A 25,056-nucleotide genomic window follows, 5' to 3' on the forward strand; every position below is an offset into this window, starting at 1 on the left:
GTAACATTTCCGTCACACGCTTGAGGTATTCAGCCAATCACAATGCTCTGGATAGCTGGCCAATCAGAGCACATCTCGCTTTTCAGACCAACGAGCTTTGTAAAAATCGAAGCGTTTCAGAAAGGTGGGGCACAGAGGAGAAAAAATTATGGACAGTATGTGGAAAATAATATTTTTTTAACCTTAAACAGCATAAACACATTTCATTCCACCAAATACACAAAATAATGTTCTTTTTAGCAGCATCATATGACCCCTTTAATGCACTATTTATTCTTTCACTAAACCCATACTTTGTACTGTTTTACTGTCACACCTAAATCCCTGTCCAAGCATGTAATTTGGCCAATAATGGCCAACTTTGGAACCCTGTTTTACAGCACTTTACACTTGCTACAGCATTTTTCACATGGGCCCTTTACCACCACCTGAGAATATGGGAATAATAAGGAGGTCATGATTGATGAAGGACAATATGCAAATTGACCAGGATGGCAGGGTTACACAATAGGACCCCCACATGCGAAACACCCTTCTTTTAGCAACAATGACAGTATTCCCCAGGAGGTCTCCCATCCAGGTACTGGTCAGGCTGAACCCTGCTCAGCTTCAATGGGAAACCAGGGGAGAGCAGCTGAGTGACAGCTTTTTTAATGTACACTTAATAAACCAATATATTGTAATTGAATGAAAACCACTCAGACTTCGGCTTCGACTGACCTCATGAAGTGATTCACTATGGATAATAACAGTGCGACCTCTTCTGTTAGTGCAAGAAACTACACAGGTTACGCTAGAGATGCGTAAATAAGCCTAGTGAGACAATAGCGTCCTCTAACGTCCGTTATTTGAATAAGTCCTATCATTTATATAAATTACCCCAAACAAAAGTGCACGTTGAAGACAAATACAGAATAAACATACTGCTTTAAGATTAAAATCTATAGATTGTGTGCTTTGAGAGGCATATCACTTCATTAGATCAGATTTCTCAGATTCTGTCATTCTTTTCTTCTACAAATATAATTGTCTGCGTTTCCAATATTTGCAATCAAGCGAGGGTATAGACAGCTATGTTGTGGCCACGAGCTCTCTATCATTTACTTGTGACAGCGAGGAGGAGCCCGGGCTGTTTATTCGTTCACGTCACTCTTTCTCTCATTCCCTTCTTCCTTCCTTCCTTCCTTCCTTCCTGCCGAACACAGAGAACCAGACCAGCAACAATTCAAACTAGAAAGCGACATTCAAATCTTCCAAAGTGTTTTCTACGTATACATCCGATTTTTGGAGCGTGGTAAGTTCGACAACGGTCCGTTCATTATTGCCATAGAAACAGAAAACGAAACTGATCGTGTAGCCCCCGACAAAACCCGGCTGTCCCACTGTCTATCCCAGCGAAACTCACCGATTTCTGGCTAACTGGCCTCAGAAAATAATGTGCACTCTGAACTGGATGCTGATATTTACATTTCCGCTTTTCATCTGACATCTACATAACGATTTGCACCTGTATTTCCGAGAGAGCGATTCAGTATGTGGGTCATTTTATAGAGCCAAAATGTCGCCTTTTCTTTTTACTTCCACGTTCTCTCATGGCACAAACAGATGGCGTCGGGAGGGGACTGGAGGGAGTGAAAAAGAGCCGCATAAACGAATAGAGCAGGCCACACTCGCCGTCAGTTAGCCTAGCTCACTGTATGACCGGAGCAAAACTTAAGACAGGCCCATCCTCATGCGGTCTGGATTCAAGTTTCCCTCTCTTAAGTTTCTTTTTTCAGCTTTGCATTTAGATGGAATGTAGCTGTTGATGCTGAAGAATGTGGCTAAGTTTTAAGATGTAGCTAGCTGGCTAGTGAATTGGGATTTGTTGTAGTGTAGGTTCAAGGGTATATTTGGTGTCATATTTTTAAGATGAAAGGCTGAGAGTGAAAGAATACGGTCTCCGGTTTTATCACTGCGAATGTTTGTCGACATCTCTGACCGCAGGTCAGGTGCATCACTGTCGCATCTCCAGACCAGCTCTGCGCGCTGAAAGAGCAGCAGCATCACAGTGTGAACTTTTACTATCTGGGTGACAGTTTGCATCAAGTGTTCGGACTCACTTTGCACGAAGCATGATGGTTAAATCTGACTTTTGAAGACGACGTCCAAAAATGTGTTGATTTTCTTATGATTATGAAGTGGATATTTTAAGTGATGGACCGATATGGTGTTTTTGAAATGATCGGCAAAGGCCATTAACTACACCTACTTACTTAAGGTCGCTCATACCAAGAATGGTAACTATAAAGAGATAACTATAACAGTAATTATATAACCACACGCAACATAACGTGGATTATTTTAAAGACAACTATATAATGCAGTTACAAAAGCGCCAGATCTTTAAAGTCCAGTGGATTCTGATTGGCTGTCGTTCTAAAAGTGATTGCAAAGTTATCGTTCGTCCGTGTTGTTGAAGGGCTGTTCACACATTGCCTTTTGTGGTTATAGTTAGAATATGGTGAGAACGGGTGTTTCATGCAGGTTTCAAAGTCTGTCGAACAGCTTTGTAGATTGATGATAAAACACATTTGTATGTAATGAAATTTGAGTAAATATTGTGAATATATATTGATTTCATTTATGCTATTTGGTGTACTCTCCTTTGTCACAATTTAAATGTTTAGTAATTTAGTAATACATATTTATAGATCGGCCACTGGGTGCTCTGCTATTTAGAAAGTAGTATCGGTCATTGAAAAACCCATCACAAGTTTTTTTTTTTTTTTTACATATGTATATGGTAATGAACAGGTTTGTCACATGGCATAACATGTAGGCCATCATCAGATATCAGCTTGTATTAGGAGTGAATCGCATTTTTAAATCTTAGTTCTTATAAAGACAAAGTTGACGAGAGTGTGGGTTGTCAGTTATGCTCTAGGAAGCATTTACTATTTTTAATACTGTAAAATCAAGCAACACCTGTTTCCCTCTATCACACACTCTCTTAGGGACACCAGCCGTTTGTTTCAGGTATCTGTAGATGTGAATGATATTGACGGTCCTTATTACCATTTTAACCTTCACAAATCTAACAGTCGGTTTTCATAAAAGTAGCTCTACTTGAGATGCATTGGCTGGGACAGATGGTAGTTGGGACAGATGGTAGTTAAAATTTTTTAATGCTCTATTGTCATTGCTGTTGAGATTTTGATAATAACAATACATGTTTATCTTATAAAAATAATGGGCACGATTTATAAATAATAACAAATTAGTGCATATGTACCCTATGTAATATCACACAGTGATGAGGCTTGAAAGATTGTGGAAAATATAGATGCAGTTTTGACTACGCTGTAATCACTGTGACTCTTTAAAGGCCTTGCCACATGGGATGACTTTTGTGATAAAATGTTCTTGCTTTGTTCTAATGTAAAACTTATCATGTGATGTGTCTATAGCGCAGCATTAGGCTTGATTGACCTAGATGCTATTGGAAACATAGTCTGCACACTCACATGGAAAGTGTGGCATATGAATGTGAAGGCTTTTAAAGAACAGCAAAGTTTAAATGCATCGTACCAGCTTGACACAGATTTAATGGATACTCATATGTAAGACCATAAATGCATATCACATAGTGTCTGCTGAGCATTAAAACAGAGATGTGCTGAATGCCCCTGTTTGTCAGCGCACAGGCCAAGAGGTCCTCGTCTGGCACAGACTCTCTCAGATGCATGCATGCTTGCTCTTCCTCTGTTCTGTCAACCTGCCTAGAGTATGGTGGTGAAGCATTGTTTTTACATATCAAACCTGTCACTTCCTTTTTTTTCATCTGCTTATGCATTTCCATTATGTACTCCTTTTAATTTGATCTCAAATAAGTATTGTTTTATAGAATACGTCTTGTGTATTCCTTTTATTTACTTTGTTGCCGCTTCCTTCTGTTTTTTCAAGTGCATCTTCTCTTTGTGTGCTTGCTGTGATGTACATGTATCCGTATATGTTTATGGCTAAGCTCATAATCTTTTTTCACAGCATGAATGTTTGTGTTTTCAAACATGTTTCACAAGTGTATGCAAGAGAGAATGTCTATGTGAGACAGATGGAGAGAGTTTCAGGAAGGAACAGAGAGAAAGAACGAACGAAAGAAAAAAAAGAATGAAAAAGAGGGGGAGGGAGTGAGGGAAAAGAGCACTGTGTATGTGTGTATTCTTGCTTGTGCCAGAGAGAGAGTCAGAATCATGTAGACTGTATTTGTGCACACTCACATGGAAAGTGTGGCATATGAATGTGAAGGCTTTTAAAGAACAGCGAAGTTTAAATGCATCGTACCAGCTTGACACAGATTTAATGGATACTCATATGTAAGACCATAAATGCACATCACATAGTGTCTGCTGAGCATTAAAACAGAGATGTGCTGAACGCCCCTGTTTGTCAGCGCACAGGCCAAGAGGTCCTCGTCTGGCACAGACTCTCTCAGATGCATGCATGCTTGCTCTTCCTCTGTTCTGTCAACCTGCCTAGAGAATGGTGGTGAAGCATTGTTTTTACATATCAAACCTGTCACTTCCTTTTTTTTCATCTGCTTATGCATTTCCATTATGTACTCCTTTTAATTTGATCTCAAATAAGTATTGTTTTATAGATTACGTCTTGTGTATTCCTTTTATTTACTTTGTTGCCGCTTCCTTCTGTTTTTTCAAGTGCATCTTCTCTTTGTGTGCTTGCTGTGATGTACATGTATCCGTATATGTTTATGGCTAAGCTCATAATCTTTTTTCACAGCATGAATGTTTGTGTTTTCAAACATGTTTCACAAGTGTATGCAAGAGAGAATGTCTATGTGAGACAGATGGAGAGAGTTTCAGGAAGGAACAGAGAGAAAGAACGAACGAAAGAAAAAAAAGAATGAAAAAGAGGGGGAGGGAGTGAGGGAAAAGAGCACTGTGTATGTGTGTATTCTTGCTTGTGCCAGAGAAAGAGAGAGAGAGAGGGGAGTGGGGGAGGGGAAAGCAGAGAGAGAAAAAGAGTGAGAGACGAAAAAGAGAGCACACATACACAGAGAGAGAGAGTGCAAGAAACACAGAGGAGAGAGTGTCTGTTCTGGTACAGACAACATATAATGTATGAAGGGGAGGGCAGTGGGTGAATTCGAACCTGTGACTCTGCGTCAGAATGAGATCTCTCAAACACCTGAAGCCACAGACCAAGAAAAATGTGGTGAGTTCCCTTTGCAACTGCTCCAGTGCCCTCTGAGGGCTCAGTTTGTTTAACAGATTGTTTGTTTATGTGTGTGTGTGTTCACTAAACTGGATGGCCCAAATGAATGGCCTGGTCGAATGGCTTGGAATATTTTTATGTATTTGATTGCTTCTTGTTTTTTTAATTGATGTAATGTTTTATTCACAGTGATTATTTAATTATTTGCTCAGTTTCAAAATTCATCAGATGCTTGTAGTCTTCTTTGTCTCTCTTACACACTAATCCTTAATTTTCCCTTACATTTTTCAATCTCTATTTCTTTCTCATTCTCTCTCTTTCTTGCTTTCACTCACTCGTCCAGCCACTCTCTGCCCCTCCCTCTTTCTTTCTTCTTCTCTTTCTGTTAACTCACTCATTCTCCCTGCTGTCTGTCTCTCTTCCTTTTCTTTTCCTCAGTCTGCATCTCCCTGTCTTTTTAAAGATCATAGAAATACAGTTGTTCTTGAAAATGCCTACTAGCACAATTATCATTACAATTATTTTTGTTACATCATTTGCATGACGCTTAAGCAGTTAGAATTTTCTTAAGGTGTGGAATCCTCCTTAAAAAGGGTCACCTGTCTGCGGGAATGTGATTTTGTGTTGAGTGAGTGAGATGAGGTAGTAAGTAAAACAACTGGACAGCGCTGACTGGGTTACCTTGTTTTAAACTGATAGTTCACCCAAAAATGAAAATTCTGTCATCATTTACTGACTCTCATGTCATTTTAGACCTGACTTACTTTCTTGTGTGGAAAAATAAAAGAAGATATTTTAAGGCTTTTTTTTTTTTTTGGGACCATACATTGGAAGTCAGTGGCAAGCACAACAGTTGGGTTACCAACATTGTTCAAAGTAGTACAGGTTTTGAATGACATGAGGATGAGTAAATAAAGACAATTATTCAATTATTAGTGAACTATCCCTTGCCCCTGGATGTATATTTTTTGCACCACTAGTGGCACCAAATAGTACTGCAGTTGTTTGTTTGCAAAGGCAGATATGGCTTTAGCCAGTTGTGGGAGACTGGGATGGGGTTACTTTTATAAACTAAGCCAGATGTGGGGAGTGTTTGAAACTAGTTTGAAAACAGTCAATTCGGTTTGGTGCCACTAATGCAGTTTGGTTCAGTGTTGCTCAAATAGTCAAAATATCTTAAAATTTTAGGTTATTGACATTCAGATCATCACAAACGTACTAATATAGAAGTTTACAGTTTGTATGTACATGCTGATGTTTATGATAGCAGCCGAAGATAAGTAAATCACCTATTGAAAGCAGATTTTTTTTAGGCTGTTTGTTTTTGATTCTACTGTGTTGTATTTACATTAGACAAAGTTTGCCTCATTTTCAGAAGTTGGTCTGACAGGCTCTAACCTTCACATTGTATTGCAATGTAAAGAAATATGGCTGCACACCTAGCTGAAGTCATTATCTATTACATAGGTGCCAATATGAACATTACAAAAAATATAAATAAATGTTTTAATGTTTATAAAATTCAATAAAAAAAATTTTTTTATACAAATGTACCACATCAGTAATGTTTCCAAAGTGTTTTCCCCAATGACATCTAGTCCATGCTATACGTGTTTGCAAATTATCTTGGGTAGTTTCGAACAAATAGACAAACTGATCATGCAGGCCTACTAAAGTAATCTGCGTGCGTTTGTATGTGTGCTTTACAGGAGGAGAAGACACAGCGGCTGGTCAGATGTTACTCTGAGGCCATGCACCAGCAGATGGACGCAGGGACACAGACAGACCCTGTGGTGGTCCTGTCACTGGCTCAAGCTGCTGTGTTGGGACTCATCTCCCAGAACGAGGTCTTTGGCGCCACCATCGCCCCCAACGGCTTTTACACCGGAGACCCCAAAGAGTCCCCCGCTCCACCAGGTGAGAGAATGGACTACGAGTATGCTGACCAGCTTATAGGCGCCAACGGCGACTATCTTGGGGAGAATTTGGGTGAGGATGGGCACATGCACTCCAGCTGTGCTGAGAGAAGGTGGCAGGGTCAACCCGAGAACAGCAAACCCCCTGTAGGGCACCAAGACATGGCAACACACGTTAAAGGAGAAGCCGTGACCCCAGGTTTGCCCTCCTGCACTCACATGATGAACAACATGGTGCCCAGAGAAGGCATGCAAATGGTCGACCCCTCCAGCTACAGGGTCCTGCCCAAAGCCCAACCCAACAACTGCTGCTCCACCTGTGTCCGAGACCCCAAGAGTATGCATACTCCACCCGATCCACATTTACACCCACATTCCCATGGCCACAGCCACGCACCTCATGAGGTACCATCACGCAACAGAAGCCACACACATGAAAAAAGAGTAGATGAGGTAACTGAGGACAGGGATAATGGGAGAAATGGCATGGGGAAACCAGGAACCGGTGGCGAGGAAATGAGCAATTATTTTCAGCCGAGCGAGGTGGGCTATGAAGGTGGCGAGATGGAAGCGGTCGGAGACTTCGATGAGAACAGCGAGGGGATGTTCTGGACAGAGCCAGTGGAAGGAGAGGCACCCCGTGGCCGCCGTATCGACCGACTGGACATCAACATCCAGATCAATGAGTCGTACTGCGTGGACGTCGGCGAGGGCCTCAAGCGCTGGAAGTGCCGCATGTGCGAGAAGTCGTACACCTCCAAATACAATCTGGTCACACATATCCTGGGCCACAATGGCATCAAGCCACATGCGTGTCCACACTGCGGAAAACTCTTCAAGCAGCCCAGCCACCTACAGACGCACCTGTTGACGCACCAGGGCACGCGGCCACACAAGTGCACCGTGTGCAAGAAGGGCTTCACCCAGACCAGCCACCTGAAGCGGCACATGCTGCAGCACACCGACGTTAAGCCCTACAGTTGCCGTTTTTGTCGCCGTGGTTTCGCATACCCTAGTGAACTCCGTGCTCACGAAGTAAAGCACGAACGAGGTCGGTGCCATGTTTGCTCGCAGTGCAGCATGGAGTTTCCCACCTACGCCCACCTGAAGCGTCATCAGGTGAGCCACCAAGGACCTTCCACCTTCCAGTGTAGCCAGTGCAACAAGTCGTTCGCCTACCGCAGCCAGCTGCAGAATCACCTGCTGAAGCACCAAACGCAGCGCTCCTTCTCCTGCAGTCAGTGTGGCCTGCAGTTTCTTCAGCTGCATCAGCTACGCCAACACTCCCTCACACACAAGACAAACAAGCCTCAGGCCCGTGCTACTAAGGTACAGAAGCAATAGTGTGCTTTTGAACAACTATGTATGTTTGTTGTTGTTTGCTATGCTGAGGTCACATCCTACATGTATAATGAGTCTTTGTTAAATTTGTGTTTTATTTTAGTACATTATCAATCTTTGTTCTAATTATTATTAGCCAATACTACATAATTCTGTCTGTTTATTGTAGATTGTCATCTAGCAGTAACGCAAAGCAGTGTTTTCGCTAAGTTTTTTGGGGCCCCATTATAGTTTATTGCATTGGGTTTGACTTTACTTAATTGCAAACTCAACCAATGATTCTAATTCATTGGATTTAACTCTTTGAACTCTGTTGTGTAACATTTATCATCTAACTAGCAGATTCCAAAGGTCTTCCTCCTTTTATTATTGTTTCAAAAGGAATATCTATTTTTAATACTGTACATTCAGTAAGAGTGTAATATGGTAAAATAGTAAAGGCATCTTTTCTCCATTCTCATCCCTCCATTTTCTTTCTTCTCAATCTCACTCACAGCCATTTTCCTGTGAACAATGTCCATTGTAGCAGAAAATCTATGTAGCCTGCATTAGTACCTTAAAATACAATGCAGTATATTTCAGCCAGTAACATAATATTTTCATAGACATGCTAATTGTTCAGACTAATTATCTACTGCTGACGTAAAAATTCAAATTTATTCTACATGTACAGTTTATTCACTTGTTGTTGTTGCTTGTTTTTAACAGGGGACAAAGGGGTTTAAATGTGATGTATGTGCCAGAGAGTTTACATTGTCTGCAAACCTGAAGAGGCACATGTTAATCCACGCCAGTGTCCGGCCATTCCAGTGTCATGTGTGCTTCAAATCTTTTGTCCAGAAACAAACCCTCAAAACTCACATGATCGTACACTTGCCTGTGAAACCTTTCAAGTGCAAGGTAAAACTTCAAACACTTTTCACACATCTCTATGTGACACTTTTTCCATCTGGTTTGTAAAGCTCTTTTGATTTGCTTTCCACAGGTGTGCGGAAAATCATTTAACCGAATGTACAACCTCCTGGGCCACATGCACCTCCATGCAGGCAGTAAACCCTTCAAATGTGTATACTGCTCAAGTAAATTTAACCTGAAGGGAAATCTTAGCAGACACATGAAGGTCAAACATGGAATGGACGTCTCTCCAGATGGACAAGGTGAGAAGAACCCAACAGTATATGATTAACATCCTCTAACATGGCAGCAAAACCTTATAATCGTCTGCCTTTTCTATTTTATTTTGATTTTTAATATAGATGGCCCACCAGACATGGAGCCCCATGAGGACTATGAGGATGAGAACTTCAATTTTACAACACCAGAGAATATGGAAAATAATGATGCGCCAAACCTAACTAAGCTCTCTGAGGTGGCCATCCAGGAACTTGACTATTATAACTTTGGAAAGGATGTGGGAAACTACAGTACAGCATAAAAACTGAATTAAAGTCAAGCTGAATAAATGTTAAGTAACAAATGGCCTGTACTGGCACTTAATCAACCATGAGTTGATTGAGATGTTCCTCCTTGAGAACCACTGCTACCCTTTTTGAAGTTGTTAATGAGCAGGTAGTTGAAGGCCATTTTGACCTCCTGGGGTTGATCTCATGGGGTAGCCACTCCGGTTGGGTCTCTAATAAAAAGGGACTGATAGTTTTGCAAAGAGTCCTTTGACTCCTTCCAGCTCGAACAAACATCAACGCTGTATTTTAGTATGTTGTGGATCACATGGTTACATTAATACCCAATACATTAGCATCATAAAATGCCGGTGCATACACATACAGTCTTGTGTAATGTAATACACACTGTCCTCCAAGTATAACTTTGGTTGGGAATATGAGAATAGCAGGTGCATGCAGCCTTGTGGCCTTCATCTGTGTGGTACCTCAGAGCAGTATATTTACTTATTTTCATTTACATTGCCTTCACTTACAGGAACTCATAGAAACACAGAGACTTCTAGCGTAAAACAAAAAACATGTAAGGCCCATGTAAATGGTTGGATATCTGCATGAGTAGATAGGCTTGTGTGGGTAAAAAGGAAATAAAGAGTGAGCGTGTGCCTGGGCTCTGTGTACCAAAGCTACTGCTCTTCGTCTGGTACAGGACCATATGCTGCCCATTCCTGAACACCACTACTGTTGTCAGAACTAAGCGTAATCTACAGTTTGGTTTAACAACCTCTGAGTGGAGAATTACTGTTCCGTTATATTGATTTGCTATTTATTTTGCACTTTGAAAAAGTCAGTTAATTACTTATGATGAGCCTCTTTCATCATTGACTGAGTTCTGGTATAATTAAAAGAGATAAAGCCTGCGTCACATTTGTAGTAAGCGGTCTCTCAAGGCAACTCTGTAGATTCTTAAATAAACTTGTTTTTTGAAGTTGTTTTTTGTAAGTATATGTACTGAAATGAATGTTTAGATGGACAATGTGCTCAACTGACTTAGACTAGACTATAAACTTTGTGAGTTAAAGGGTTAGTTCACCCAAAAATGAAAATTCTGTCATTAATTACTCACCCTCATGTCGTTCTAAGTGTATATGATTTTTTTCTTTCAGACAAATCCAGTCTGAGTTATATTAAAAATGGTCTTTGATCTTTCAAGCTGTTTCATGGCACTCTGCGGGTGTTGCATGCATCAGTCTAAAAGCATTTAATTAAAAAGCCCCCAGCCATTAAAACAAAAAAAGTGTCTCACATGGCTCCGGGGGTGAACAAAGGACTTCTGTAGCAAATCCATGCATTTTTGTAAGAAAAATATCCATATTCAAATGTAATAATCACTTTAATGTAGCTTGCGCTCACTGTTGTAAAGGGAAGGAGTTCCGGGCGGATGACGTATGGAGGTCGGCTTTGCGCATGCGCCGCTCAGAAGTGACGCACGCGGAAGCGAAGGGGAGAGATCAAAACAAAACGACGGTCACTAATTAGAAGTACAAACGAGGATTTGTAAAGAAGAATGTCGGAGGATTTCGATATAAGCCAAGAGGAGACTGGTTTTCCTTTGCTAAAGTAAGGAAACTTTGCTTCCTTTGCTCCTGTTAACAAATGTTGGTTTTCACGAGACTCACCGGCGCATGCACAACGCTGACCTCAATACGTCATGCTCCCGGAACTGCTTCTGTGTACAACAGTGAGCGCAAGCCAGATTAAAGTGAATACTACGTTTTGAATATGGATATTTTTCCTACAAAAATGCATCAATTCGCTACAGGAGTCCTTTGTTTACCCCCGGAGACGTGTGAGACACTTTTTTTTTAATGGATGGGCGCATTTTATTTAATTGCTTTTGGACTGATGCAACACCCGCTGAGTGGCATGAAACAGCTTGAAAGATCAACTGTCAGCTTTTCATTTTTGGGTGAACTATCCCTTTAATTCAGGATGCATTATAAAAACAAAATACAGGTACAAATCACAATCTAGGTTCAGTTACTTTATCAAATGGCATTATTTGAAAGAAAACATGTGACTAAGATAAGATTATTCAAGAGTTTATATTATCTTTAATATTACATGTATAATGTTACAGGAACAAAAGCATACATCATATTTTATATAAAACAACAGTACAAGTAAATGCTGTTGGGTGTACAATAAGGGGAAAAAGAGGGAAGCAGAAAACCAACACAAATCAAATCAACAAACAGGTAAAGAAATTTATATTTTCTAGATGATGAAAGAGTCAGTAAATATGTGCAGCCTCCCACTTGAATTGCCTCCAAGCAGAATGTTCCTGCTTGGGTGGAATGCTGTGATGGAGCGCACCGTGGTGAGGTGGTCCATGTTTTGAAAAGTGTGTAGGCGGCGACCGCTCTCGTGATGTACCTGAATTCGACGAAGCCTGTCTACACTGCCAATCACAAAACATTCTTGCTGTTTTGGATCCCACACTGCACTTAGCTTGGACAACCACTGACCTGTCTGCATGTTGTGCCTGCATAGAAATAATTTAGCAGGCTGTTACAATGGGAACTAGGGATGTAACTATTCACCGTGAGATACAAATATGTGACGATTCAAATCTTTTGAGATGTTAAATGAATCATGATACATTTGGGGGTGGGTGTTTATATGAATGTATCTCTGAGGGGAACTGACTGTCTTTAGAAAAGTTTAGATTAAAAAAATTGTTTAATCTCGTCTCTTTATAATGCATATTTAAAGCAGCGTTCATAAGCGCTGCGCTGCTTTGTTTACAGCCAAGGAATCGCTGTATCGCTGCTGTTCCATAAGCGCCACCTGCAGTCAGAGAGTGAAATTGCATCTGATTCAGCCCGTCTGCTGTCTTTGTTTCGTGCAGATGTCTTATGTAATATAGTTTCACAAAACTAAAGTCAAAGCATTCGGTTTTGTTTTAAAATTTCAAATTATACAATCTAATTTAGATAAAAAAAACTGCTCATGCTGCATGTATTCAGCATCTTTGTTTGGATTGTGATTCCAATGCAGTGGATGCCTCTAGTTTTGAATGGAAAGAGCACAGGCAAAGCCTTTGTTTATATGAAGAGCTTTTTGTTTTTTGTCTTATTTATTTTATTAGATTTAGGGTTTGTTTTAAAATGTCAGTTTAGTTTTGTTATTTGACATATTTCTGTTTCACAAAGAAATGTGCAGAAGTTTGTCCAAGCAATAATAAAAGGACAACTTTTCATTTATAATTTGTCTTAAATCTAATTTTGTAAAAAAAAAAAAAAAAATAGTAAGAAAATTTAATCATGAAATTAGTATCGTGAATTGAATCGAATCGAATCGTCATACCTAATGGGCACCTCTAATAAAAAAGTTATTGGGAAAAAAATGGTCCAACAAAAACTTTTGGAAAGGGCCAGATGTGCATAAATTCAACCATTCAAATTCAATTTTGCAGAATAATCTAGAAATCTGGTCGGAATAAACTAAACTATATTAATTTATCACCAATATTAACAAAACAATATTGTTCATTTAGTTAGTACGTTTTCATCCGCTTTTTGGGGCATCATTTTTACATACAGTGTTCCAAATTATTATGCAAGTGACGTATCAATAGGATTTCGGTACAATAAACAGTCAGATTTTTGTTTGTTTTGTTTTTCACATAATTTCAGGTAAATTTCAGGTATCAATCTCAGACAGGTTTGTTCAATAGTTTGCCAGGTCTTCTTAGGCAAATGGAAATCCTACTTAAAAAAAGTGACGTGGCCAAGTATGGTGACCCGTACTTGGAATTAGTGCTCTGCATTTAACCCATTCAAAGAGCACACACACACAGCAGTGAATGAACACACACACCCGGAGCAGTGGGAAGCCATTTTTGCTGCGCCGCCCGGGGAGTAGTTGGGGGTTCAGTGCCTTGCTCAAGGGCACCTCAGTCGTGGTATTGAAGGTGGGAGAGAGCGATGTACATTCACTCCCCCCACCTACAATACCCTGCCGGTACGAGACTCGAACCCACAACCTTCCCAATTCTTAATTGTCACTCACATTTTTGAACATAGATGTGAAAGTGCACTATCCAAACTTAAATTTTTATAATTCATGAATAAAAACATTTTGTAACATGATTTTGATGTACCATTTTCATGGTAATGCAATGTCTGATTTTAAAATGGGTTTCAAAGGATGAATTTTTAGATTTTAAGTTTTCAATTGATATATAATTTCTGATAGAGAAAAAGGCAACAAAGAAGACTTTTTGTGACAAAGGTCAGAACTCTTGTTGTGATGTAGATTTTTGAGGTGCACTCTTGTCATAAATTAATCTATTACTTTTCCTACATAATTTTTAACAAAAAGCAGTGGTAAAATATTTAGGAGTCTTAGACCTTTCTAATGATATATAGTTTGACATGATTAGATTAGGATTTAATTGTAATATAGTGAAGTAAACTTAAAGTAAACCTTAGTTAAGAGGTTGTTCCACATTATTAAGCAAGTCACAGTTCTCATGCAGTATGGTGAGGAAAAAAGATCTTTCTGAAGATGAAAAGTATGAAACAATGCAATGACTTGCAAAAGGCATCAAAACAAATAATATTTTGCGAAAAGCAAATAGAGATTATTGAAGTGTCAAAAGATTTGTGAGTGACTTAGAGCACAGATATATGAGAAAATTAAGTTATAATACGTTAAGCATTAAAATCTCATAATGTTACTGTTTTGCTTATATTTTTGACTTGGTGAGCAGAAGAGAAGAAATCTTGCCTACTCCAAACTTTTAAACAGTGGTATATCTTTACAAACGTCACGATAACCTGTTTATAAATCAAAAGAATTACATAATGTGAACAGGGCTTCAAAAATGGTCAAAGAACATACACTGTGTTCCAAATTATTATGCAAGTGACATCAATAGGATTGCGGTACAATAAAGAGTCAGATTTTTGTTTGTTGTTTTTCACATCTTTTTAGATAACTGGTATCAATCTCAGACAGGTTTGTTCAATAGTTTGCCAGGTCTTCTTAGGTAAATGGAAACCCTGCTTAAAGAGGTTCCACATTATTAAGCAAGTCACAGTTCTCATGCAGTATGGTGAGGAAAAAAGATCTTTCTGAAGATGAAAAGTATGAAACAATGCAATGACTTGCAAAAGGCATCAAAACAAATAATATTTTGCGAAAAGCAAATAGAGATTATTGAAGTGTCAAAAGATTTGTGAGTGACTTAGAGCACAGAAGATCTTGGAAAGATGTGAAAAACAACAAACAAAAATCTGACTCTTTATTGTACCGCAATCCTATTGATGTCACTTGCATAATAATTTGGAACACAGTGTATGTTCTTTGACCATTTTTGAAGCCCTGTTCACATTATGTAATTCTTTTGATTTATAAACAGGTTATCGTGACGTTTGTAAAGATATACCACTGTTTAAAAGTTTGGAGTAGGCAAGATTTCTTCTCTTCTGCTCACCAAGTCAAAAATATAAGCAAAACAGTAACATTGTGAAATTATAACGTTTAACGTATTATAACTTAATTTTTTCAGCCACTGTGCAGGTTTCTCTTTGTGAGGTTTGGTTAGCAGTGACTGAAACGCAGCTTTACACACAACTGCCAGTCTGCATGGAGAGGATCTTGAGACTCCAGTAGCTTCAAACACCTGTCTGCTGCTCACCAGTGGCTTTTTTTTTTACAGCTGGCATTACAATACAATTAATTTGTTTGACAGAAACTTTCCTTAATAAATCTTTATCTGTCCAAGATCGTCTGTGCTCTAAGTCACTCACAAATGTTTTGACACTTCAATAATCTCCATTTTGCCTTTTGCAAGACATTGCATTGTTTCATACTTTTCATCTTCAGAAAGATCTTTCTTCCTCACCATACTGCATGAGAACTGTGACTTGCTTAATAATGTGGAACCTCTTTAAGCAGGGTTTCCATTTACCTAAGAAGACCTGGCAAACTATTGAACAAACCTGTCTGAGATTGATACCAGTTATCTAAAAAGATGTGAAAAACAACAAACAAAAATCTGACTCTTTATTGTACCGCAATCCTATTGATGTCACTTGCATAATAATTTGGAACACAGTGTATGTTCTTTGACCATTTTTGAAGCCCTGTTCACATTATGTAATTCTTTTGATTTATAAACAGGTTATCGTGACGTTTGTAATGATATACCACTGTTTAAAAGTTTGGAGTAGGCAAGATTTCTTCTCTTCTGCTCACCAAGTCAAAAATATAAGCAAAACAGTAACATTATGAGATTTTAATGTTTAACGTATTATAACTTAATTTTTTCATATATTTTAAAACGTCATTTATTCTTGTGAGGGCAAAGCTGAAATTTCAGGAGCCCTTCCTTCAGTCTTCAGTGTCATGCGATCCTTCTAATCAAAATCATTCAAATATGCTCTTTTGCTGCTCAAGAGACCATTCTTATTTATCAATTCTGAAAACACTTGTGCTGCGTAATACTTTTGTGGAGAGGGATACTTTTTTTTTTCATTATTCTTTTGATCAAAAACATCAAAAGAACTGATGATGTCATGATAGAGATTATTTTTACACATATAATAACAATATATGTACTTACGTAATTGATTTTAGTACAGGAGTCCTGCCATCCATTTAGGAAGTGTTGAATACCCTGAAACAAAATCACAAAAAGGCTAATAAAAACATTTGTAATACATATCGTAATGCATTTCCTAATCTTCAGGCTCCCGCATCCCCATGACCCTACAGAGGATAAGCGGTTTGGAAAATGATGCCATGTCCAATTCTAGTAATATATATAACTTTTTAGTTGCTAATAAGAAAATAAAAAGCCAACACAACCTATTTTGGCTTAAATGATAGTCGTAGCCATGATGCTCTGACACCCTCTACTGGTGCATTTTCAAAAGAGAATGGAGGGATATCCAAGATTTAATATAAGCACTTCTGGCAGTGACACTTGCATCTCTGAGCACCTGATCTTGTTGTCCATACAAGTGGTCAGAACCCTGTTGCCTGCGAGTAGGGAGAAAAAGGCACTGGAGACACTGCGGCTGTGACCGCTGAGTTCACCAACTGCTTGATTGTTTCTTCTTTTCAGATGGTGCAAGTCATATATGTTTACAAAACTAAAAGAATAAAAAAAAACACACAATATCCTTCAGTCTGCAGGATATGTAGTCATTTCCTCGGCAATGAAGTATTCTGAAATACCTGCTCTCTGCCACTACAAAGTAATGCTGTTGCACAGGATGGACATGAACCCAGCGCAGTGGATTTGCAGCCATGGTATACAGAGATTCATATGACTTCCTGCAATCACATGTTTTCTTTATTAATTATGATGTAAATAAATATATTTCTGTGTTTTTTTTAGCTTCAACATTTATGTTGACATTTTGGTCTTACTCGGGAGTTCTCCGATCAACGACGGCAACATCCCCATTCCATACACAGTAGTAAAGTGGAGCAGTTGGTTGACAAAAAGTCAAAACTTTTCAGGCCTGAGGGTGAGCGATGATACACCAGAGTAAAAAAACAGAGGTGTTATTTGTAATGTGTTGAAGGTTGTACTTCAGTTGGCAAAACAAAACAAGATTAAAACAGGATTATTTGAAGGTAAGAGATTATTTAAATGACTTTACAAGCTAGAAAGAGAAGGAATAAATAAAGAGACAGATTTTTTTATTATGATGAATCAAGTAGCTTCGAATGAGTTTTCAGCTGTCGCTTGAAAATTGTCAGGGATTCAGCATTCCGGATAGGGGTGGGAAGATCGTTATGCGCTGACCTCATTCCATATATGCAATATATGACACATTCTCATCACACAAGTGAGGAAAATTACTACTAACTAGCACAAGATTAAAAATTATCTGAAACTGATAAAAGCAAAACACAAAATTTGTCACTGCCAAAACTTTTGGCCATGACTGTGGATTCAAAAAATGATTTCTGAGCGCTGTGTCACGCTGGTTTTTATTCGACGGTTAAGGTACAGTGATTAATTTCATTTTCTTTCAAAAATAAAGTTCTTCGCTGTCGTTCTGTGACCCACTCTTATATCAAATTAGCAGTTCTCATTTCGTCTTCAGGAGAGATAACATGCAGTTGAATCTGGCGATAATAGCGGATTTAAGCAAGTTAAACAAGCGCAAAATTACATGTGAAACAACCGTGACTTCAAACGCATGCGAGCTACCGTACAATGCAATGAATAAACTGTCTATAGATATATGCTTGTGCACACAGTGTCAAGATACTTATGAAATACTGACTAGTTATGAGCACGTGTTGTATTTCTATAAAGTGTGCAAGTGAGAAACGTTCAGTAAGGGAGCGAACGTTGAGCTCACCTGTAAAAGTGGCATCGTCTTTAAACTTATATTACTTTTATCTGCATCCATGTCTATGCAGATCAGGTTATTCAACACACTTCCTTTGAACATGCTGATTATGAAAACTCCCGCGCAACTGATCCGTTTTGTAACTGTCCCCATCCCCTTTGTTATGACACAAAAATAGTGAAAGTTGATTTGCTAATCTCTGAAGACCTTCTTTAATATTCATTATTTGGGAGGTGTTTTAATGTGCACTCATGACGTTTCATGTTTGGGTAATAATGTAACCCTTAACTTAAAGGGGGCATAACACACACAGTTTCACCCAATCTCATGTTAATCTTGAGTACCTATAGAGTAGTACTGCATCCTTATATCTCCAAAAAGTCTTTAGTTTTATCATATTTATAAAAGAAATGTACAGCTTTACGATTCTCTCCGGAAAAAGCCGAGCTCCTGGAGGCGCGCCGTGGGCGGAGCTAAAGATTGACCAGCACTTGAGAGCTGAATGCCAACAAAACAGACATTTGATGCAGGTTCACCTACCGTCTGCAGTTCTGAATCATGACCGGGATCTTTTATAGCTGGGACCGCTCCATCTTTCAGTATCAAACGATGGTCTATGTGTGTGCGCGGGAGAAATGCCCATATAAGGAGTTCCACCCTCGTCTACGTCATGAAGAGCCACAATCGAAAAAAACTCTGAAATTTGTACGAGCCCGGAAGTACGATTTTTGGTACAGAAACACTCTGTCATACCTCCAAATTGTTTTTTGAAACTTTGTCCATGCTTAGCATGAGAATCCAACTCTTTAACAGTGTAAACAACTCTGAATGCACGAAACAGCATTGTACCCCTCTTTAAAGGCACAATGTGTATTTTTCGCCGCTAGAGGGCGCGTATTCAAAATAAACAAAGAGGCTAAGGCATAGTTTGATGACGCCTGGTTATGACGTCATTGGCAGGCGACACAATCCCTGTCACTATTTAAAATTGCTTATTTCTCTGGATTTAAACATTCTTCGAAACATTTGGGATAATGTAGCTATAATTTCAGCTTATCTTTGCCTGGATGTGAAAATATCAAGTTCATAATCATATTTCTTTGAAATAAACTAAAAATAAATTTAAATACTATTCAAACTTGAATTAAGCCCAAGGGGAAAAAATAGAATGTTGTTTTATTATATGAAGCTTGAAATTAAATGATAATTGATTTATTTTTGCAAGTCAAGAATTTGTTGCTCAGGTTTCTGCTCAAAGGAAAAAGTTCACAAGGTCAGTTGGTCAAAACAAACTGCTGTATAAGGCAGAATATAATCACTTAAAATAAAGCAAGTAATATGTGTACTTTACACTTTAACATTCGTGACTGTTATAAAATATATTGTTGAAAAGCATAAAATATCCACTACTATTTTCAAAAATCAAAAGGTGGAGGTTTATTTTGACAAAAAATAAATAAATTGAATTATTATTATTTACAATTACACATCCAGGCAAAGATAAGCTAAAAGCAACACAATTTTGGCCATCACTATTTCTGCAGTTGACAGATAAAACTAGTTTTACAATTACAATTTGAATACATATTTTGAAATAAACATATTATTGCAGCAATGTATCAATAATAATATGCATGTTCCCTAACATTACATTTAATAATATAAATAATAAATACAACAGTCAGTCAGTAAGATCTCAAACATTTGATCAATTAAGACTTTGGCAGATATTTAAATATCATGCTTCTAAAATGGTACTGAAATTCATAAATTCATACTTAATTTCATACATACTTAAATTCATATGTTGTTTAGTTAAGAATAGCATGTCATTTAGATTGCAGAGTAATCATTTGTATCAATAGGAAATGACAATATTCCTTACTTAATGCACTAAATATACTGTATATCTATTTTGTGGAGAACTAAACTTATTTTTATTATTTTTATTAGAGTGATGAACAGGAGATGACTGCTAGTAATGCTGGGAATGTGTGTTCTGTAATCCTGCTCCGGTGCTGAAGATGTTTTAGCATATATCCTATTATCCACATGAGTGATCATGGTGACTGATTTGGACGGAACTCCAGGATCAGATAAAGGACAACTGAAGCTTGTTTGCTTTGCATGCGACTTTCACACTATCCAGAGGAACTCAACTGGATAATTGGCCACAAAGCCCACAGAGTCACTGGCTCCCCTTTCCTGACACTGGCATGCTAAGACATCACTAACCATCACTCACGAAACAACCAGCCAGGCAGAACGACTGCTCATCTCTCGGCAGTAAAGTTGAGTCCATATGCCCTTTTTTATGTACAACTTAAATTTACCAATAAAATCAATGTACTTCTAGGAATTTTGATTTATTGTATATATATATATATATATATATATAGGGGAATATATATTTCATATTAATATATTCATTACAGATCTCCAAAAAATCCCCTTATATATAACTGCATATAAACCATAAACCTGCTTATAGGCAAGACTATGTCTTTAAATATCCCCCCAAAATGTTTTTTTTTTAAAGAATATCATGCAATTTAAGAAACTAAAAAAATCATTGCCTTTTATGGGCATTTATTAATTATGAGCTTTAAAGATTAAGTTTATTTTTGTCTTAGAACTAAACCAATGCACCATGTCCTGTGTGTGAAGCATTTGTTGAGTCATTGAGCGATGAGCATGATTTAATTCTTTGGACAGCTGTCTGGCCACCTCCCTGGTGTGCGTTAAAATATGTGAATGTGTGCATCTTTGCGTGTCTGTGTTTTGAGCCAGATATAAGCGTTATTTCTTTTGTCTCTGACATCCATTACACATGATTGCAAGTGATAAGTTCTTGGTCACATTGAGGGATGATTAAGCGTTTTACTTGTTTTAACTCGTCTTAGGCAGAAGCTATACATTGAGTTTGTATCGCCTGGAATGCTACAAACCTGCATTCCCACACCACCTTGGGGCACATGCGCACAATGACAAACACACAAACACCCTGTGCGTGGGGAAATTTAATGTGATGTTGATTGCTCAGAGCCAACAGCGCGTGTTACTGCTTGCACCCGTAAAAGGAATCGTTCACAAAAAATGGAAATTCTGTTTTGAAAATGTCATATTTTGAAAAATGTTTGGGTGTTTTTTTTTGTCAATAAAAGTCAAGCAGTCCAATGTTGCTTTGACCCCCAGTGACTTTTATAATATGGACAAAAACAGTTCAAAAATATTATTAAAAATATTCTCTTTTGTGTTCATATAGGTTTGGAATGACATGAGGGTGAGTAAAAATAACAGAATTTACTTTTTTGGGTGAATCATTTAAGGGCCTAAATATCAAAGAACTGCATGGAGGAAGTGAGTGTGCATGTGAGATTCTGTAAAGTAAAACTGAGCAAAAGCTTTAAGCCTTTAAAATTGTTCTCCTCTTGGTTTTGTAAACCAACTCTGTCATTAAACACATTTCTTATCTCTTTATCTCTTACTAAGCATTAGGTGACAAGTGAGGCTGAGTGAATCTGGCAGGTGAAAACCCATAAAACCTACAGCAGGAAGTGTTCTGTCTCTTGTCTGAAGAGGGTGTGTTGCAGCCAGGGGAGCAGAAGAAGAGATGGGCAGACATGTATGTGAAGACTGGAATGTTCCTTTCAGACACACCTGGGATGAACACACCTTCCAAACATGGCCTTTCCCTTTTCATTGGCTGATTTGATCAGGACTGACAGCGCAAACAACAAATAAACACCCTCTTTTGGCCGCTGAAGGGGTTTGACCTATGATCCCCAAATGTGAACCAATAGCATGTCAAGGTTGACGTGCAGATAGGTGGGGTGGAGAGGAAATAAAACTCATCTGTGGGGTGTCTCTCCACAGTGGCATACGTACAGACTGTGAGGCTGTGCTATACCACGCAAACCTCCTGCCTCAAAACGATGGTTTGTGGAAGACGGACTTAGACTCATCCTGGTCGAAAGCTACTGGAAAAATCACAGATGTCTTCTTCCCACCCGGACCTGGTAATCTCAGCTGCAGCTACCTACTGTATATGGGGAGACATGTCATGAAGACTCATTTGATGTTCCTTTGGCTAAAAGAATAAAGCTGGACAGAGCAGGTGGGAGCTTGTGCCTGAGTTTTGTAGGGAAGCAATGGGAGTTCTCAATAGGACTGTTGAGTATATGTACAAATGGTTGCTCACATCTCCTTATCACTTTTCCAGCCCAGCTAAAGATGCTGAATCTGTTGGACGGAGAACTGATAAGGGCATGTGGCTGACACATACAGCTTTGTACCCGCTGGGCACTCAGGTCAGGGTGTGTTGGTGATTGCACATTTGTGAATGTCAGTGACTTAATAACTGATAGTTGTTAATATGTTTAAATCAGTATTATTTTAAAATGTTTACTAAATCATATATGATATACTTTATTTTTTTCCAGATACTGCTGAAGCTGCATAATTTACTAATTTCATGTCATATCTTTATACATATATATATATATATATATATAGCAATCATGTTTGAGTTTTGTACATCTAAATTATAGCCCCAAAGAGAATTAGTTTTTAGATTGAGGCACTTTGCTAATTGGTAAAGTGTTTGTTACTCTTCTTAATACAGACTTGATTATCATTTCATGACAATCATGCTTGTCACTTAATGAAAACAATATCAAAGTGTAATATTTTAAATGTGCTTATTTACAATGAGATTTCAAACAAACTGTTTATGTAAGGGAATTTTAAAAACTCAAATTTTATTCCAAAATCCTGCTCATGTTGTGCTACAGCTTTTATAAAATGCTCTTTACCTTTACCATAAACTCATTTTATAGAGGGTACTGATTCATTGTCTTTATTTCATTATTCAAAAATAGGCTTTATTGAAATGTTAACCTAAATTCATATTACACAATTTTATTGTGAAACATGGTAACAAATTACATAAGTACTGGCAATGAAATCTATTTTTAAAAGGTACATTAAATGTCTAATTACGCTATGCAAAATGGCTAATGGCATTACAGTATATAAAATCTCACTAATTATTTACTGCTGAAATTCACACTTCATATTGCAGTTCATCTCATTGCATAGGCACTTTGTTACAGAGCCAGCCTCATCCTGCACACCGAAACACTACTTTGCTACATTCTTAAACTGGCTCTCTGTACTTGATATAAAGTAGCAGATTTACTAGTCTGCAAATTTGAAATGCACATTCTACACAGGAAATGTGACAAACTGATTTTTAAATGAAGAGAGTGATTTTCACGGGGCAAGGTCTTGTCTCAAGCCAGGCCCACCATAGAAGCACTGAGATCCCACAGTCTGCGGGCTGCAGCATCATCTCTACCCTGAGGAGCTGCCTCTTTGGGTGCACAATCACTGTAAAACCACCAAAAGAGAAATTAATCACAGCCTGAAATGATCATAATTGAACAGCAATGGTCTGAGAACACTGTGAAAAAGTGGTGAAAACAGTTTGTTTTCATTTTGAACTTATTAAATGACGATGGCATCCATTGTAAAACAAAGATCGCCGTCACAAGTTTGTCATCAACGTGCTACAATTTGGTGGCAGTATATTATGTCATGGAAGAGGTGATACATATTTAATAATTCTAACTTTGGAAAGTTTGTGTACACCTCTCACAGGCCTTGATGAGCAAAATCTTACTATATTACATTTAACACATGTGATAGAAAAAGCTACTGACCTGTAGTAAAGTCCGCTAGTATTCTGCAGACTCTCATTCACTGCGCAGTAGATGGTGGTCTGCGCACCCTGCCAAGGGGTTTTGACAAAGAAAAAAAGGGGCAAGAACAAAAGCCTTTTCCATAGAGGCAGAGAGGGGAGAAGGTGTCGGCCCAGCTCAGTATGGATCACCCCAGGATGAAGAGCGTTCGTTGTCACTTCGGTGCCTGAATGATATAAAGGGAGAGAGTTTGAAAGCAGCGTGTTTGAGAGTGTGCATGTGTGTAGATGTGACATTGTGATGTTTCAAAACTGTAAGAGTGAGAAAGTTTTCATGATAGACCTTAGTCAGGGTAGCGCCATATTTAATTTTTGACAGGAATGACAACAAGGCTGTGAGGGATAGGCTGTGAAGTACAGCACATTCAATGGACTGTACTGTTATTTAACAGTATGCCAAATGTTTAGCTGATCAAACGTCTTTCAGAAAGAAAAAAAAACTTCCTATATAAATAATCTATTAAACAGTTCTGAGTTTGTGAGTTGTGAAAATGATATCTAGGACATTTATACAGTACAGTCTCATTTTTCAGACCTTACAGTCTCATTTTTATCCACGTTAAATTCAATATAGCATTTCAGGTCTATAGTTTACCTTTCAGTCTGACAGCTAGTTCCCGGGTAAACAGAACATTTGCCAGCTTGCTCTGTCGATAACTTGTGTGTGCATCATAGTTTTTCTCCAGGTTTATATCATCAAAATTAATCTTGCCTGTCCAACAGAAAATAATTTGAAATATTATAAGGAATCCAAATACTGAATGTTCCTCATAAACACTTTAAATATGTTTACATTGTAAATGATACATATAATACATTACAATCAGAATGATGTATTTATGTATATTTTATGCCCTACAGTGTTTACATACTGGTCTGGTGCTGTTGTCCTCAGACTGTCATGACGTATGGTTCTGCGGTTCTGCAGTTAGTCCTATCTCAATGAAGTTGTTATAGGCACTGCACATGGCAGGCGAGCTGCTGATGGGCTCTTTATATAGTGCTGCAAAGTCTGCCATCTAAGGTTACTCATAATAATA

The 25,056-nt window shown here is 38.3% G+C and overlaps 1 protein-coding gene and 2 long non-coding RNA genes across 4 annotated transcripts; 1 reads left to right on the forward strand and 2 right to left on the reverse strand.

Moving 5' to 3' along the window:
• Positions 1-1,114: 1,114 nt before the first annotated feature.
• Positions 1,115-10,861, forward strand: LOC107593042 (zinc finger protein 710-like). Of its 2 annotated transcripts, none has more exons than XM_016282628.1 (5): positions 1,115-1,294; positions 6,924-8,459; positions 9,180-9,371; positions 9,457-9,628; positions 9,728-10,861. In XM_016282628.1, exons 2-5 carry the CDS (start codon positions 6,966-6,968, stop codon positions 9,904-9,906), a joined length of 2,037 nt encoding a protein of 678 aa, XP_016138114.1. In that variant the 5' UTR covers positions 1,115-1,294; positions 6,924-6,965; the 3' UTR covers positions 9,907-10,861. The 2 variants fall into 2 exon arrangements, with proteins under 2 accessions (XP_016138114.1, XP_016138107.1); XM_016282621.1 differs by lacking the exon at positions 1,115-1,294 and adding an exon at positions 5,044-5,214.
• Positions 10,862-12,071: 1,210 nt separating this feature from the next.
• Positions 12,072-16,997, reverse strand: LOC107594511 (uncharacterized). The gene is made up of 3 exons (XR_001610174.1): positions 16,885-16,997; positions 16,506-16,559; positions 12,072-12,416 (listed from the first exon to the last, which is right to left on the reverse strand). It is a non-coding gene; the product is annotated as an uncharacterized lncRNA (long non-coding RNA).
• A 5,802-nt stretch (positions 16,998-22,799) lies between these two features.
• Positions 22,800-24,775, reverse strand: LOC107594519 (uncharacterized). Its single transcript, XR_001610176.1, has 3 exons — positions 24,612-24,775; positions 23,979-24,183; positions 22,800-23,646 (listed from the first exon to the last, which is right to left on the reverse strand). It is a non-coding gene; the product is annotated as an uncharacterized lncRNA (long non-coding RNA).
• Positions 24,776-25,056: the final 281 nt, after the last annotated feature.

The sequence above is a fragment of the Sinocyclocheilus grahami genome, unplaced genomic scaffold (assembly GCF_001515645.1).
Source record: "Sinocyclocheilus grahami isolate Dianchi unplaced genomic scaffold, SAMN03320097.WGS_v1.1 scaffold10.1, whole genome shotgun sequence".
Taxonomy (NCBI): Eukaryota; Metazoa; Chordata; class Actinopteri; order Cypriniformes; family Cyprinidae; genus Sinocyclocheilus; species Sinocyclocheilus grahami.